The sequence below is a fragment of the Sorex araneus genome, chromosome 2 (genome assembly GCF_027595985.1).
Source record: "Sorex araneus isolate mSorAra2 chromosome 2, mSorAra2.pri, whole genome shotgun sequence".
NCBI classification, from domain to species: Eukaryota; Metazoa; Chordata; class Mammalia; order Eulipotyphla; family Soricidae; genus Sorex; species Sorex araneus.
This window is the reverse complement of record NC_073303.1, coordinates 311,273,591-311,289,259: the sequence shown is the minus strand read 5'-3', so window position 1 is coordinate 311,289,259 and position 15,669 is coordinate 311,273,591. Positions and strand designations below refer to the sequence as shown.

The following is a 15,669-nucleotide window of genomic DNA, read 5'->3' as shown; positions in this document are numbered from 1 at the left end:
ACCAAGAATAAGAAAGTTTGAGTGGCATGGATTTGAAAATAGAACACAAATACAGTTGTATCCTGTCCCAAATTTATGCCATTGGCCATCAAAATTTCCTTAACTGATTGTATAGGTGCATAAAACATTAAATTTAACTTCAAGCATAAGTAACCTTTTTATGGGTTTGTTTTATTGCATTTATTATTATTATATTATTTATTTTTTGAAAATTTACAATATTTTACAATAATATAATAATTATACCATAATAATTGTTAAATAATATTAATTATAGTGTTAATTATTGCTAATGATATTATTAATTCTTAATATAATAAATATGGTTATTTATACTAATTATTTATTATTATTATAAAAAGTAATCTTTTATGGGTTTATTTTATTTATATGGGTTTATTTTATTGCATTTATTCCATCCTTTCAAGTGATAAAATATAACAGAAATACATAGACACACTTTTTCTTTTGCTACTTTTTTTGTTTTGTTTCATTTGTAGACCATACCAGGCTGCACTCAGGGCTTACTTCTAACTCTGCTCTGGGATGACTCCTGGTGGAACTTGGAGATCATATGTGGTGTTGGAAATGGAACTGGGGTTCACTTCATGCAAGTTAAGCACCACACCTGCTGTACTACTTCTCTGGTCCCAGGAAAAAATCAATTAATTCAAAAGGGGTTTTGATTTAATACAAAGGCATATTTGATATTTAGGATGTAGAAACTGAAAAATAACCTTGAGGAGCTGGATAGTCTCTGAGTTAGAGATTTTCAAGAGCAGGAACAGAACTACTTTTCCTAGCTAGATCAGTCTTCTAAAGAACATGGGAGCTATATAGATTTCCCTCTAGAGATAATTATTATAATTGTGAACACTTTTATGCAAAGAATATTATACATGTTAAAGTCAATCAACATTATTTCACATTCTTTTATGACCTCTGCTATAGAAAGCTTTTGACTTTTAAGTGCTTGACTTTACGCGTGGTAGGATCATTTTTCTCATCAATTACTTTTTACACTTTAAGCTAACTATTTACAAAGTCTAAATTTATTTTCACAAGCTATATGTAGTAACTATGGGTCGATATGCCTTAAATTATATAGCTATCCATATACTCTTAGATATTATGGTACTATGACTAAGTATTTACTGTTTTTCTTTTGGAGAAGAGAGACAAAATTTTAAGATACACATTGGTTTCTTTGAAACAGAGTCCCCAGAGCATGACTATCACTATATCACTGTATCGCTATCATCCCATTGTTCATCGATTTGCTCGAGCAGGCGCCAGTAATGTCTCCATTCATCCCTGTCACATGCTATTGCAGCCCAATGGCATATTGGGGGCTCTTTCAGGATCACAGGAATGAAGACCATCGTCGTTTCTGTTTTTGGCATATCAAGTACGCCACGGGTAGCTTGCCAGGCTCTGCCATGTGAGAGGGATACTCTCGGTAGCTTGCTGGGCTCTCTGAGAGGGATGGAGGCTTTTGGGGCGGCCTCTAATCACCTTTATCGGTGTTCCCAGTCTACCAAATATAAGCTTTTGGTCGACTGGCATGTTGTAACGATCTGCACACTAACAAACACGCACCTGCCTGTGTCTCTGGGCAGCACCTGGGACATCTGTGGCCTTAGGTTGATCTCCTAGAGGTGATGGAGTGTGCCCGGAGGTTGTTGAGAAGCTGGCAGAGCAGGACCCTATCGCAGAGGGTCCTGCCAGGACCTCTTCCAGGTTGAACACCTGCGCCAAGTCTCAGGTCATCTGGTGGTTGGCTGACAGCACCCCACAGTGGATGAGCCACTGGGCACACTGCCGCCAGGGCTCTATGTCTGTTAGCACTTCGACTTGGCCTGTCCACAATGTGGCTACCACTGTGGTTTCTCTCTGCCCCGCCAATGCCATTCTGTCCGAATCTTACAAAACAGCCAGCGATGTCCACCAGGAATCACGCGTAGAGTTCCAGCAGGGATCATGCATAGAGTTCCATGCCTGGCGTGCTGAGCCACACATTGTCTAAGGTGAGATGGTGAGCTGGGTTCGGGAGAGCACGAGGGGTTCAGGCAACGTCAGCGCCATCTTGCTTCCAATAAAATATGGTGTGGTAAGTATGAAAAATAAGTAGGAAGTGTCTTATGATATGTCGCAGTTTAGGAATATGTTCACTCATAGGTGATAATGACTATATCATAATGACTATATCAAAGTATATTAACATATTTTAAACATTTGTTTAATAGTCTTGGATAGTCTTTTTTTTTTTCAAAATGAACAGATAATCTTTTAATGCCTTCAGTGACATTTGAATCATAAATGCCAAATTCAAAATCTGATAGATGAGTTTTTTTATGGATCAAAAATGGGAAAGTGAATGTCCTAACCAGATGTGTGACAACAGAAGGGGATGAGCATGGATATAATCAGAAGGTCACAGGCACCACTTAGAAGGGACAGGAGACTACTTAGCTCATCCTGGACATTGCATTTTATAAGTAGAATTCCAATTTTGGTAAGAACTGATTTTTATGTAAAATAGAAATCCAGGTTATATGTGAAAGCTTTCTACTTTTAAAGTTTGATGTTTGAAATGTTTTTGAATATTGTGTGAGACAAAAATGATTTTATTGGCCTAAATCAGCTCATTCTCCAGTGGATAAACTCTAAGGTACATATTTTAAATCCTCCTACCTCAAGCTATATCTGATTTTTTAAAAATTGTTTACAGTATATTCAAGGATACAATGATAACAGTGTCTTAATTGCACTGCACTGTAGCAATGTCATCCCATTGTTCATCAATTTGCTCGAGCGGGTACCAGTAACATCTCCAGTGTGCGACTTGTTGTTACTGTTTTTGGCATATCGAATACACCACAGGTAGCTTGCTAGGCTTTGCCATGATGTCTTAACTATCATTTGTAAATATAATACATATTTTTGTACTTATTCCAAACTAGTTCTATGTTTTTACCTATTTGTGAGTAGAAATTGAGGAATTTATTTTCAAAGCACATCATTTATACATGGCTATGTAACAGTATACTTGAATCATATATATATACATATATATATTATCATCTCACTGTGTTTCTTTTCTTCAGACCATAATTCAGATGCTTTAGTTTTCTTATATGTGAATGTTCATCTTTCCTTTGATGAGATCCTAATATATGCCATTTTTTTCATATGAGAAATTTATCTCTTCCCCACAGCAGAGGAACTCTTCTTTGTTCTCTAGTTTTTAATAAAATATTTAACTCTGATTCACCTAGAATTAATATTCTTTGTGGCATAAGAATTTATTATAGGGTATATTTTCTGTGATTGATATCACACTGATTCAATGCTATTAATAAATAGTAGTTTATTGCTCTGTTGTTTGGATTTGATGGTCATTTGAATGGATTTTTTCCTAATATCAATGTATTTCATCAGACTCCTTTTATGACTTTGAAATGCATCTCAACATATAATCATTGCTTTGTGATTTTTGTCCTGGTAGGGTAAATTGAAGATACATAAAATTTCTTTATTTATTTATACTGGGTGATTTCCTCCCAGCCTTTATTGTTTCCTTCTGACAGAAAAACAATTGCTAACTTCTAAAGCCAACTTAAATGATTAAAAAGAAGTACTTTTTTTGGCTGTGAATAAAAGATAGATTACTAATGCATCCAGTAATTTGAATTACCTGGTAGAGTTGTATGATTAATAATTTTTATTGGAGCATTTAATGAATCTCTGCAATTAAGAAATATATTGATGGTCTCCATCTTTCCTTAAAATGCTACCATTCTGTGAATGTTATTTTTAGCTTTCATTCATTTTTTTTATTTTGGTCACACTCTGTTTTTCTAAGTGCTTAATCATGATCCTGAACTTAGGGATCACTTCTGTCAGTCTTGGGGGCTATATGGGGTGCCAGAATCAAATGTTGGTTGACTACATGCAAGTCATGTACCTACCCATTGTACTATATCTAAAGTAGAAAGTTATCTTTTTTTCTGAAACAGCTTATTATTTGAGTTACTCTAATGGTTTACAATCTTTTTTCCTTTGTGATGTGAAGGCTATCAGACTTGTCTCATTTGGGGAACCTTCTCTGCCACCGTACTTGCCCAACCAAAGATCCTCTGTCCTCTTGTGGCTCACCTTCTTGCCCTTTGGCTCCTGCCTGCATTACTGTACAGGCTCTGGAACAATATAGTAAAAGAATTTGTGAAGTGAATTCCATCTGTGTTGTAACCTGTGTTGTAATACAGCCTGTGTTGCAACCTCACTATTCAATTATTTCTCCTTCTGGAATGGAAGCCAAATATCCGAAGCTGGAAAGACAGAGACTGTGGCAGGATGAGATTATTTCTGGATTGTTTTCAGGTGGCTGACTCATCCTGGCCATGGCTCAGTTCATTAAATACTGGAGTGAGAACTGAATTAAGAGCTGAACTACTAATAACCATAATGACAAGACAAACGTCTTGTGAATTCTTTGAATTCTTTTTCTAGTCTGGGATGAACAGTAGGCTGTGTATATGCATATTAAAATAGAAATTTGAAATAGTTTTGGCATCTTTCAAAAATATATAGAAGCATAGCCGATATCTTAAAGTTTAAAACTTAAAACCATTGCCTCAATTCTCGACAATTTATTGTACACATCCTGCAATAAACTGGTTCTTCCTGTTAGGAGCGTGCCTTGCTGAAACCCTAAGGAAAACATGCATTTATCTAGACAATGATAGTATATAATATAGTGAATAGAAATGGCATTTTCCTATTGCACATGCTTTAGAGATTGCATCTCTAAAAAGAACACTTTGGTAAATATATCTAAAGTAGGACAGGGATATTTTACAACTGTAAACCATCCTTGCAGAGCAGGGATGTAGTCCATTAATTCTCAGAGCTCAGGGCATGGCTGACAATTTATAAGTGTTAGATTCAAAGCGTTATGAAGTTATTAAATCTCACAACCTGGTAAGAAAATGTGTTATTTCACTGCGTTGATTGATGGACACTTTCCCATTACAGTGCAATTTGGGAAATGGCACTGTTAATTGCTAGGGCTTTAGCAAAGCTCTGTAGTTCAATTTCAGTTCCTTTAGTTTTGAAAAACAGAACAGCTGGATGGTAAAATTGCCTGGAGCTTTTACCAAATGAGGGCACAGCCAGTAACCTGACCTGTGCCGTTCCTGACATGGATTTCTACAGACTGTTAGTGAAATTGAACGCTTCAGGTATATGAGGACTCCTTACCACGTACTTTGTTCAGTAGCAGGTCTGTTTGCTCGATGCTTGAATGGCACTATCAGGAGCCCTCCCATGATTATTAATTTGCCCAGCTCTTCACAGGGGAGAGATGAGAAAAGCAAATCTCATCAAATCTTGATCCTTTCCTGAGAGGTTGTCCTCTCCTTGCTTTAGAGCCAAGCAGTTTAAAACCTTCATCTTGGAGATTTCTTTTGTTGTCACATTGACCTTTCAGGCCTCTGTATGTGGGGTGAATTACATGTCTGCTCATAGATTTCTTTGTTTCTGGTTAAATATAGAAAGAACAACTCCAGCTGTGGTTTGGAAATGAACTGGTACTAGCAACTAAATATAATCAAATTGGATGATTCAGCCCCCTGCTTCTCTGTCTACGCTAGTTCACTAACTGTTGGAACTAGATATGTATCAGATGTTTTTTTTGATAAATGTTATATAGACTCCAGGAGGCTCTGCCTTGCTTGGTTCAACTGTGAATCTATATCTTCAGTAATTTCAGGATTTAGGAACTGTAAAGAAATAAGGGAAGGACAAAATTGTTACAAGGACGAAGTTAAGAAGGATTTTAAATGAGAAATATTTGTGAAGAGAAGCAATACTTAAGTGTGCTTGTAGGAAATTTTGAGAAACAGTTTCTTGCCCTTTAAGAACCTGTTCCTTGTATTTCTATATTTTTGAAATTATTAAATCAGGTAATAATTTTAATATTCTTTTAAAGAAATAGTCTTAAAATACATGCTTATCATGTTTTGACAAGTTAGGCTGAGATGTGGAAGAGGTGGTGAAAGGAGAAGAAATTCCTGTCTCATTTGTCCTGAGCAGTGCATTTTGTCATCAAACCTGTTTATATCCAGCTAATACAAATACTACCCAAACTATTATTGCATATTCACATGCGCATGTATAGTTTTTCCCTTATCTTGTTTAATATATATGGCCTGTTTATTATTCTAATGTAATTAATAGCCCTCTTAAAACTCAAGTCTTGAGTTGGATAATAATTTACAGTAGTCCTTTGTATTAATGTCTGTCTTATGACACATTTGTAAGATTCAGTCTGGGATAAAATCTGCTGAGTAAAATTTTCTCAAACCACTAATGTTTACCTCAGAATTTGTACTCTTCACCTTTTTACACATATCCTTGGGAATGGCCCATCACTTAATGTAGCCTTGCATAAAATCCACAAGATGCAACAATTTGTGCCTGTTGAGCCCCTTAAAAATTAAAACACAGACAGCCTCTCTGTAAACTAAGAATTGCCATGCTTTTAAAAGCCAAGCTGTAAAGGAGCATATAACATCTTGATTTTGTTGTTATTATTTCTTTGTTCATATTTGCAAGTATAGCAAACCCATCACTTCTAAAATCTTTGTAGTACCACCTTTCTAAGCTGTTTTGCATCTCTGTGTCTCACTAGTTCTCAAGTTTAACAGGCCTATTATTTCACTCTTTTCTTATAGGTTCTCTTTTTCATCTTTTCACCCCTGTGGATTTCTCCTGTAACTTTACAATGCTTTCCTGAAACTCTTCTATTTTCTGAAGCTTGAGCAGTACCCTCTGGACATACTGAGTTTGGTGATAAGCAGAGGTAGGATATTTTTAATGTACAGGTTATTATTATTTTTATCAAGTACTGACAACTTCACTTTACTCTGTTTTTATCAGCGGTCACCATTGTTCTTCAGTTCATTATTCCTCTCCAAAGCCATGATATTGGCTATAGTATTCTTAAGTATGTGGAATTTGTATGTTTTTCTTGAAATTTATTTGCTTTTATGCCCCATAACATGCAACTTACTCATTAAGGTAAATCCTTTAATTTAGAAAATTTGAGTGGAAAGAGAAAGAGAGTTCCATAAATAAAGTTTAAGTGTTATATAGTTCGAGTTTGGATGATACAACTCCAAAACAAAGACCAATAGAGACCATTTATTTAGGTTTTAGCTTGTACTTAATACAAGGCTGCTATTGCATAGAAAATTATATATACTTTTATAATCTTATCATAGTTTTGAAATAATTTCCCAAGTATAAGTTACAAGTATAAGCAGAGAGTCTCTTGCCCACACACCTGGCTGTCTTCCCCGGGGCCCCACGGAGGGGATGGGCTCTAGATTCCCTCCCCACCCCGAGCAGAGCTCCCGGCGGCCAAAGACCACAGGAACCTAGCTGCAGCCATGCTGGAGGCTCCTCTCTACATGTTTGAACAAGGCCTCATGCATGAAGGTACCGGCAGACGAACCCAGGTGTGTGTGATCCCATCAGTGGCCAACATCCAGAGAGAGACTTAAAAGCAAGCTCTCAGAAGCGCACGGCCACCTTGCGAGATATCTTTAGCCTACTTCTCCCTCTAGGAGAAACTGGCTATCTTCTGAGAGTTTCCTGCCCCCATGGGACAGCCTTGCAAGCTTCCCAGGGTGTATTCACATGCAAAATCCAGTAACAAGCTGGATCTCATTCCCCTGACCCTGAAGAGCCCCCAGTGCAACATCCTTAGGAGGGCCAAGTCGAAATAGACTTCTAAGATCTCAGGGAAAGGACGAAATGAGATGTTGCTGAGTCCACCCAAGAAATTGATGATTAACGGGATATTGTGATTGTGTGTGTGATAAGTTACATGTCCTTGTTATATTTAAAACCTACAGAGGTGAAGTCATTCAGTTTTAGGATCTCTCCCAGAACTGAGGTTCTTGTTGAGAGCAGAAAAAAAATTGCACTGGTTATTTTGAAAAGTTTTGACCAATGACATCAGTATAGTGGCTATTGTCATTCTTGAATACATGAAATGTTTAACTTTCCTAGGAAACATTACAAACCACTTATAGCTTGTATAAGCAAATGTGAGAGTGTTGTGATATGTTAATAATTAATGAGGCTGCCTAGAAAATTGAAGGAGCAACATGTAACCTAGTTTTGGAAATAGCTGGATTCAGGACAGAAGTAAGATTCCACAAAACTCTGATTAGATATTCTTTGATCTTTATGTTGTGTAACTTAAGACTCAGATTTTAGAATTTAGCTCAGGTTTTATGCTCATTATTTGCACAAAGATTTTTTTCACAGACTTTTTAGTAATGGTTGCTTTCTTAACTGGGCCCAGTGACTAAATAAGAGACTCCAATATCTCTACAGCCCTCCACTTTCTGTATGCTATTTCAAACAATACCCACATTTAAAAAATGATTTATTTGTTTTAGTTGAAATAACATTAGCTTATATGACTGCATGTGCTTTAGAGTTACAATTTCATTCCTCTTCAAAATAAATGTCACCTCACCCAAACTTAATTCCTTCTAGGATTTAGGGTTGGGTAAAGCAGCAAAACAAAAGAGGATAAGCTAAGGACATTTGTAAAATATTCCCCATTTCTCTCTCTCTCATTCTCTCTTCCATCTCTCATATACATATGTGTATGTATATATATATGTGTGTATATATATACACACAGACACATATACACACTATAGATAATAATATATATCTCACATTATATATAGTGTGTATGAGAGAGAGAAGGGGCAGAGAGAGAGAGAGAGGCGAGTTTATGAGCATGCTTAGGGCTAACTCCTGGCTCTGTCCGCTGAGTACACTTTATTCCACTGCATTTCCCTTGTTACCAATGTATCTTGCCCAAACAAACATACAAATACTCTCTACTACATACTCTACATTTATTATATATCATACTAGGCCTATTTGATAACAAAATATCCATTTGATATTTTTTATAGTTTTTATATTCCTTAAAATTACTGGATTTCTATACATTTTAAGAGAGAGAAATAAATACAGTGAAGTTACAAGCTCTGATAGCATTCTATTAAACAAGGGAATAAAGACTTTATTGGACACCTGTTATTTTACTTTAGTTATAACATTGTTATTCTACTTTAGTCGTGTATTCAATTAATGTGCTAGTCAACATATTTTATTAGCTAATATTTGGAAACTATTTGCTTGTTTCTTTTGGGCCATCCCTGTGGTTCTAAGGGCTTATTTCCGGCTCTGTGCTCAGATTCATTCCTGATAGTGCTCAGGGAACCATATGCAATGACAGGGATCATACCTAAGGCACACACATGTAAGCCAAGCACCTTACCTGTTGTGCTGTCTCTCAGGCCCATCAGCTAATTTTTATTTTGTTTGGGGGCCATATCCATCAATGCTCTCAGGTTTCAACTTCTGGCAATCCCATTAGCTAAGTTTTTTCATTGAAATTCCTGTAGTTTTCTACATCATCTCTTCTCAAATAAAATCAATGCCATTCCTAAAAATTAGAAATTTTCCAAAGTGCTAATGTAATAGTTATATATTATATGCATGTATAATTCATAATATAGTGTATATTAGTAAATCTTTTAATGAAAAGAAAGGGAAGGGGTAATAACATTTTAATTCATTGTGTTCTATATAACTCCAATGTTTTTGCCTTGTACCAAGTTAATTTACTAGTATACACATTCATTATTGATTTATATGATTAGTAATAATCAATAATGCATTTATTTATTTTTATTTTAAAATATGCCATTGTAAAACTGTCAAATTACCATCAAAAATTATACATTTAAGATGAGTTGCGCATTTTTTTTTTGTAATTTATTTCATTGAATCACCATGTGGAAAGTTACAAAGTTCTCAGGCTTATGTCTCAGTTATACAATACTCAAACACCTGTCCTTTCACCAGTGCCCATATTCCACCACCAAAAAAAAAACCCAAAACCCAGTATACCTCTCACCCCTCCACCCCACACCCCTCCACCCCCCCTGCATAACTGATAAATTTCACTTCCTTTTCTCTTTACCTTGATTACATTCCATATTTCAACACAAAACTCACTATTGTTGTTGGAGTTTCAACACAGAACTCACTATTCTTGTTGGAGTTTATCCCCCAAGAATACGGCCCTATTGACAAGGAAACATTTGATAATTAGTTTTCCACTGATGAGAATGAAGAGATATAAAGTCTCTTTAGGTTTAAGATTTCTGTATTTTAGTAATTACATCCAGGGAGATTTACTTTGGAAATTGCATCATTTCCCTTCCTGAGCAGCATGGAGCAAAAGCTTTGTTCACAGTCTGGAGAGATGTCTACAAGCACTCGCTGGGACCCCAAGTAATATAGCTGGCTCTGGATCCTGGTCATTCAGCAGCAAATCGGCTGTGCAAAGGCATGGACACCCGGGTCGAATCTCGGTGGAGCTCGAGCTGGCACCGGCCCCGGCCCAAGACTGCCCAAGCGTCCCACTGTTTCAAGTTCAAAACACATTTTTCCCCCCCGCACCACCAAGTTCATACCTGTTTAAAAGTTCCATAATATAGCAGACACCAAGTTGCGTATTTATTTATTTATTTATTTATTTATTTATTTATTTTTGCTTTTTGGTTCACACCCAGCAATGCTCAGGGCTGACTCCTGGCTCTACACTCAGGAATTACCCCTGGCAGTGCTCAGGGGACCATATGGGATATTGGGGATCGAACACATGTAAGGCAAACGCCTTACCCACTGTGTTATTGCTCCAGTCCCCTGCACATTTATTTATTATTTTTATTTTATCTTATTTACTTGGGAGCCATAGCCATACTGTCATCTACAAGTTGTTCACTCGTGTCATCCTGAATAGAATAGGCAGAACACTAGACGAAGGACAACTTTGAGAGCAAGCCAGGTTCTGAAGGGGATTCAGCACGATAGACCATATCCACACAGTGACCAAACTCATTGAAGTTTCGAGAGAGTTCTAGATGCCACTCTGTCTAACGTTCATTGACTTACAGAAGGCCTTCAATTCTGTTGAGACTGAGGCAGTCATCGATGCCCTAGCCAAACAGGGCATTCAAACTCAGTGTATCAAGATCCTCCACTACCTGTATTGTGGATTCAACACCAGGATCTCACCATTCTACAAGGAAGTGATTATTGATGTAGAGAGAGGGGTACGGCAGGGTGATTCCATTTCATCGAAACTCTTCAGTGCCACCCTCGAGAACATCATGTGATGACTGGAATGGAAAGGAATGGGAGTGAAGATAGATGGTCGGCAATTACACCACCTCCGCTTGGCTGATGACATCGTTCTCATAAACACCAAACATTGGCCAAGTGGCACAAATGCTGGCCGACTTTGACCACAAGTGTGGAAAGGTCAGATTGCAACTGAATCTCAACAAGACAATGCTCATGAAAAACAAACTGGTCCCTGAAGCTCCATTTGCTCTCAATGGAACGAACGTCTCCAAATGCAGCAGCTATGTGTACCTGGGTCGAGAAATCAACATGAGGAACGCCTTGGTGCCAGAACTGTGCAGGAGGAAAAGAGCACCGTGGAATGCCTTCAAGAGCATCAAAGAAGTGGTTAAGAGGACAAAGAAACTCCGGTTCTAGGCACATCTTTTCGATTCCACCATTCTTCTTGCACTAACATATGCCTCAAAAACCTGGGCCCTACGCAAACAGGATGAGAACGGTATTAGCGTATCCCAAAGAGGAATTGAAAGAGCTATGCTAGGAGTATCACACCTTATTCAAGTAAGAGAAAGAATTCGAAGTTCTGACCTCCATTGACGGTCAAGAATCAGGGATGTTGTCTCGTTTGCCAAGGCATCAAAAATCAGATGGGCCAGTTATGTAATGCGATTCAGAGATGACCTCTGGACTAGAGCTGTTACCGACTGGATTCCATGGGACGTCAAAAGACCAAGTGGCCACCCACCAACGAGATGGTCAGACTTGTTTATCAAAACCCAGAATGAATGATTTGCGGCTCTTCCTGTGCCTGGAGCAAGCAGATATTGGGCTTCACTAGCACGCGACAGGGACAAATGGAGACGTTACTGGTGCCAGCTCGAGCAAATTGAAGATCAACGGGATGACAAGTGATACAAGTGATATTTACTTGGGAGCCATACCCAGTGATGCATGGGACTGACTCCTGGTTCTGCACTCAGTGGTGCTCAGGGCACCAGATGGGATACTAGGATTGAATATCGGTTGGCCTGGGCAAAGCAACTGCCCTACCTGTTGTACTATGGCTTTGTGCATTTTAAACACACTTTGTCCCAGTTCATAGGGTGTGTAATTTCTCTTCCTTTGCTCCTTCAGTTTCTCTCAAACAAACACACGTACTTGCCTTATCTTATTTCCTAAATAAACTGACCTACTTTATGGAAAGAAATAGAGCATAGTTCCTCTTACCATTGTTGAGATTTATTTGATATTTTTCCTCTTTCCTTTGCTGTTGTTACGATGACCAGGAGTTACACACACATTGTGGCATTCACATAGTCCTAGTACTTAGCTGTACACCTTTAATTGTGGTGGTCCTAAGTACCTGTTTGTAGGAGATAACTTATTCTAATGTGGTTCGAGGGGTTCCAGAAGGAGTTGCTTGTCAAGTATTTGCTTAGTGGGTGACTTCAGGTCTCAAACTCATGGTCTCATGCTTGCAAATCTGAAACTTTGTTATTGAACTGCCATCTTACACGCTGATTTTAAAAAAGAAAGAAGACACACAGAGACAGAGAAGGACAGATAAAGAGAAAGATAGAGAAGAGAGGGAGTGGGAGAGGAAGAGGGAAAGGAAGAGATAGAGAAATCCCTTGGAATAAAACCAATACTTGAAGCAAAGTGATAAAAAGCAGGCAGGGCATATTTACCTTGCATGCGCCCAACCTGAGTTTGATCAGGTTTGGCACCCCATGTGATTCCCAAAGAGTGATCTCTAGGTGCAACGCTGTGATCACAGAAGAGGGTGGCCCCCAAATAAAAAATATTAACATGAATATTTATTCGTAGTGCACTTTTTATATTTTGAAGGACTTTTTAATTTTTTTTTCAATTTTATTGAGTCACCGTGAGATAGTGACAAGCTTTAATGTTTGTGTTACAATCTCACAATGATCAAGGACTTTTTAAATTTTTTATAATTTAATTAATTTATTTTTTAATTTGTGAGTCAACGTGAGGGTACAGTTACAGATTTACACATTTTAGTGCTTGTGTTTCCCTCATACAATGTTTGAGAGCCCATCCCTCCACCAGTGTCCATTCTCCACCACCAGTGAACCCAATATCCCTCCCACCCCCCAATCTCATCCCCCCACCCCACCCTGCCTCTGTGGCAGGGCATTCCAATTTGTTTTCTCTCTCTCTCTCTCTCCTTTTGTGTGTTGTGGTTTGCAATAGGGGTATTGAGTGGCCATCATGTTCAGTCTCTAGTCTACTTTCAGCATGCATCTCCCTTCCTGCTCGGGATCTCCAATCACATTTTACTTGGTGTTCCCTTCTCTATCCGGGCTGCCATTCCCCCAGCATGTGAGGCCAGCTTCCAAGCTATGGAGCTAACCTCCTGGTATTATATACTACTATTCTTGGGTGTTAGTCTCCTACTCTATTATTTTATATTCCACAGAAGAGTGCAGTCTTTCTATGTTTGTCCCTCTCTTTATGGCTCATTTCACTTAGCATGATACTTTCCATGTTCATCCACTTATATGCAAAGTTCATGACTTCATCTTTTCTAACAGCTGCATAGTATTCCCTTGTATAGATGAACCAAAGTTTCTTTAACCAGTCATCTGTTCTCGGTCACTCGGGATTTTTCTGGATTCTGGCAATTGTAAACAGTGCCGCAATGAACATAAAAGTGCAGATGTCATTTCAACTATACTTTTTTGTTTCTCCAGGATATATTCCCAGCAGTGGTATTGCTGGATCAAATGGAAGCTCAATTTCTAATTTTTTGAGAATCGTCCATATTGTTTTCCAAAGGGGCTGGACCAGTCAGCATTCCCACCAACAGTGCAGGAGGGTCCCTTTCTCCCCACATCCTATCCAACAGCAATTGCTCTTGTTCTTTTGGTTGTGTGCCATTCTCTGTGGTGTGACATGGTATCTCATGGTTGTTTTGATCTGCATCTCCCTGATGATTAGTGATGCAGAGAATTTTTTCATGAACCTTTTAGCCATTTGTACCTTTTCCTTGGAAAAGCTTCTGTTTATTTCTTCGGCCCATTTTCTGATGGGGTTGGATGTTTTCTTCTTGTAGAGCTCAACCAGTGCTTTCTATACCCTTGATATCAACATTTTATTGGATGGGTATTGGGTGAATATGCTTTCCCATTCTGTAGATTGTCTTTGTATTCTGGTCCCTGTGTCTTTTGTGGTGCAGAAGCTTCTTAGTTTAATATAGTTCCATTTGTTTATCTCTGTTTCTACTTGATTGCTTAGTTCTGTGTCATCTTTGAAGATGCCTTTAGCTTCAATATCGTGAAGGGTTTTGCCAACCTTGTCTTCGATGTACCTTATGGATTGTGATCTGATGTTGAGGTCTTTAATCCATTTTGATCTGATTTTTGTGCATGGTGTCAGATCGAGGTCTAAGCCCACTCTTTTGCATGTGGTTGTCCAGTTGTGCCAGCACCATTTGTTGAAGAGGCTTTCCTGGCTCCACTTCACATTTCTTGCCCCATTATTAAAGATTGGATGATCATACATTTGGGGTTGTGTGTAGAGATATTTCATTCTGTTCCATTAGTCTGCGGCTCTGCCTTTGTTCCAGTACCATGCTGTTTTAATTGTTACCACTTTGTATTAAAGTTTATGGTTGGGGAGAGTGATGCCTCCCATCATCTTTTTCCCAAGAATTGTTTTAGCTATCCATGGGCATTTATTGTTCCATATGAATTTCAGGATTGTTTGATCCATTTCTTTGAAGAATTTCATGAGTATCCTTATAGGGATTGCATTAAATCTGCATAATGCTTTGGGGTGTATTACCATTTTGAAAATATTGATTCTCCCTATCCATAAGCAGGGGATATGTTTCCATTTCCTCATGTCCTCTTTGATTTCATGGAGTATAGTTTTATAGTTTTCTTTGTAGAGGTCCTTTACTTCTTTAGTTAAGCTGATTGTGAGGTACTTGATTTTCTGTTGCACGCTTGTAAACGGGATTGCTTTTTTCATGTCCCTTTTATCTGTCTCATTGTTTGCATATAGGAAGGCCGTGTATTTTTGGGTATTGATTTTATAGCCTGTGACTTTACTTTACAAGTCAACTGTTTCTAAGAGTTTCTTAGTAGAGGTTTTCAGCTTCTCTAGATATAGTATCATATCATCTGCGAATAGTGAGAGTTTGATTTCTTCCTTTCCTATCTGAATGCCCTTAATATTTTTTTCTTGCCTAATGACTATTGCTAGTACTTCCAGCACTATATTGAAAAGAAGTGGTGGGAATGGGCATCCTTGTCTTGTTCCCGATCTTAGAGGAAAGGCCCTTATTTTTTCCCCGTTGATGATAATGCTTCCCATAGGTTTGTGGTAGATGCCTTTGACTATCTTGAGGAAAGTTCCTCCAAAACCCATTTTGGTGAGAGTTTTTAT

At 38.0% G+C, this 15,669-nt stretch overlaps 1 protein-coding gene across 1 annotated transcript in view; it reads left to right on the top strand.

The window, feature by feature from the left end:
- The first annotated feature begins 6,464 nt into the window (after window positions 1–6,464).
- Window positions 6,465–15,669, top strand: part of LOC101558722 (multiple epidermal growth factor-like domains protein 6) — a 525,059-nt gene continuing 515,854 nt past the window's right edge. The window contains exons 1-2 of the mRNA XM_055124801.1: window positions 6,465–6,482; window positions 6,820–6,865. Of these exons, the coding sequence (XP_054980776.1) occupies window positions 6,465–6,482; window positions 6,820–6,865 (64 nt within the window). The remainder of the gene's footprint in view (window positions 6,483–6,819; window positions 6,866–15,669) is intronic.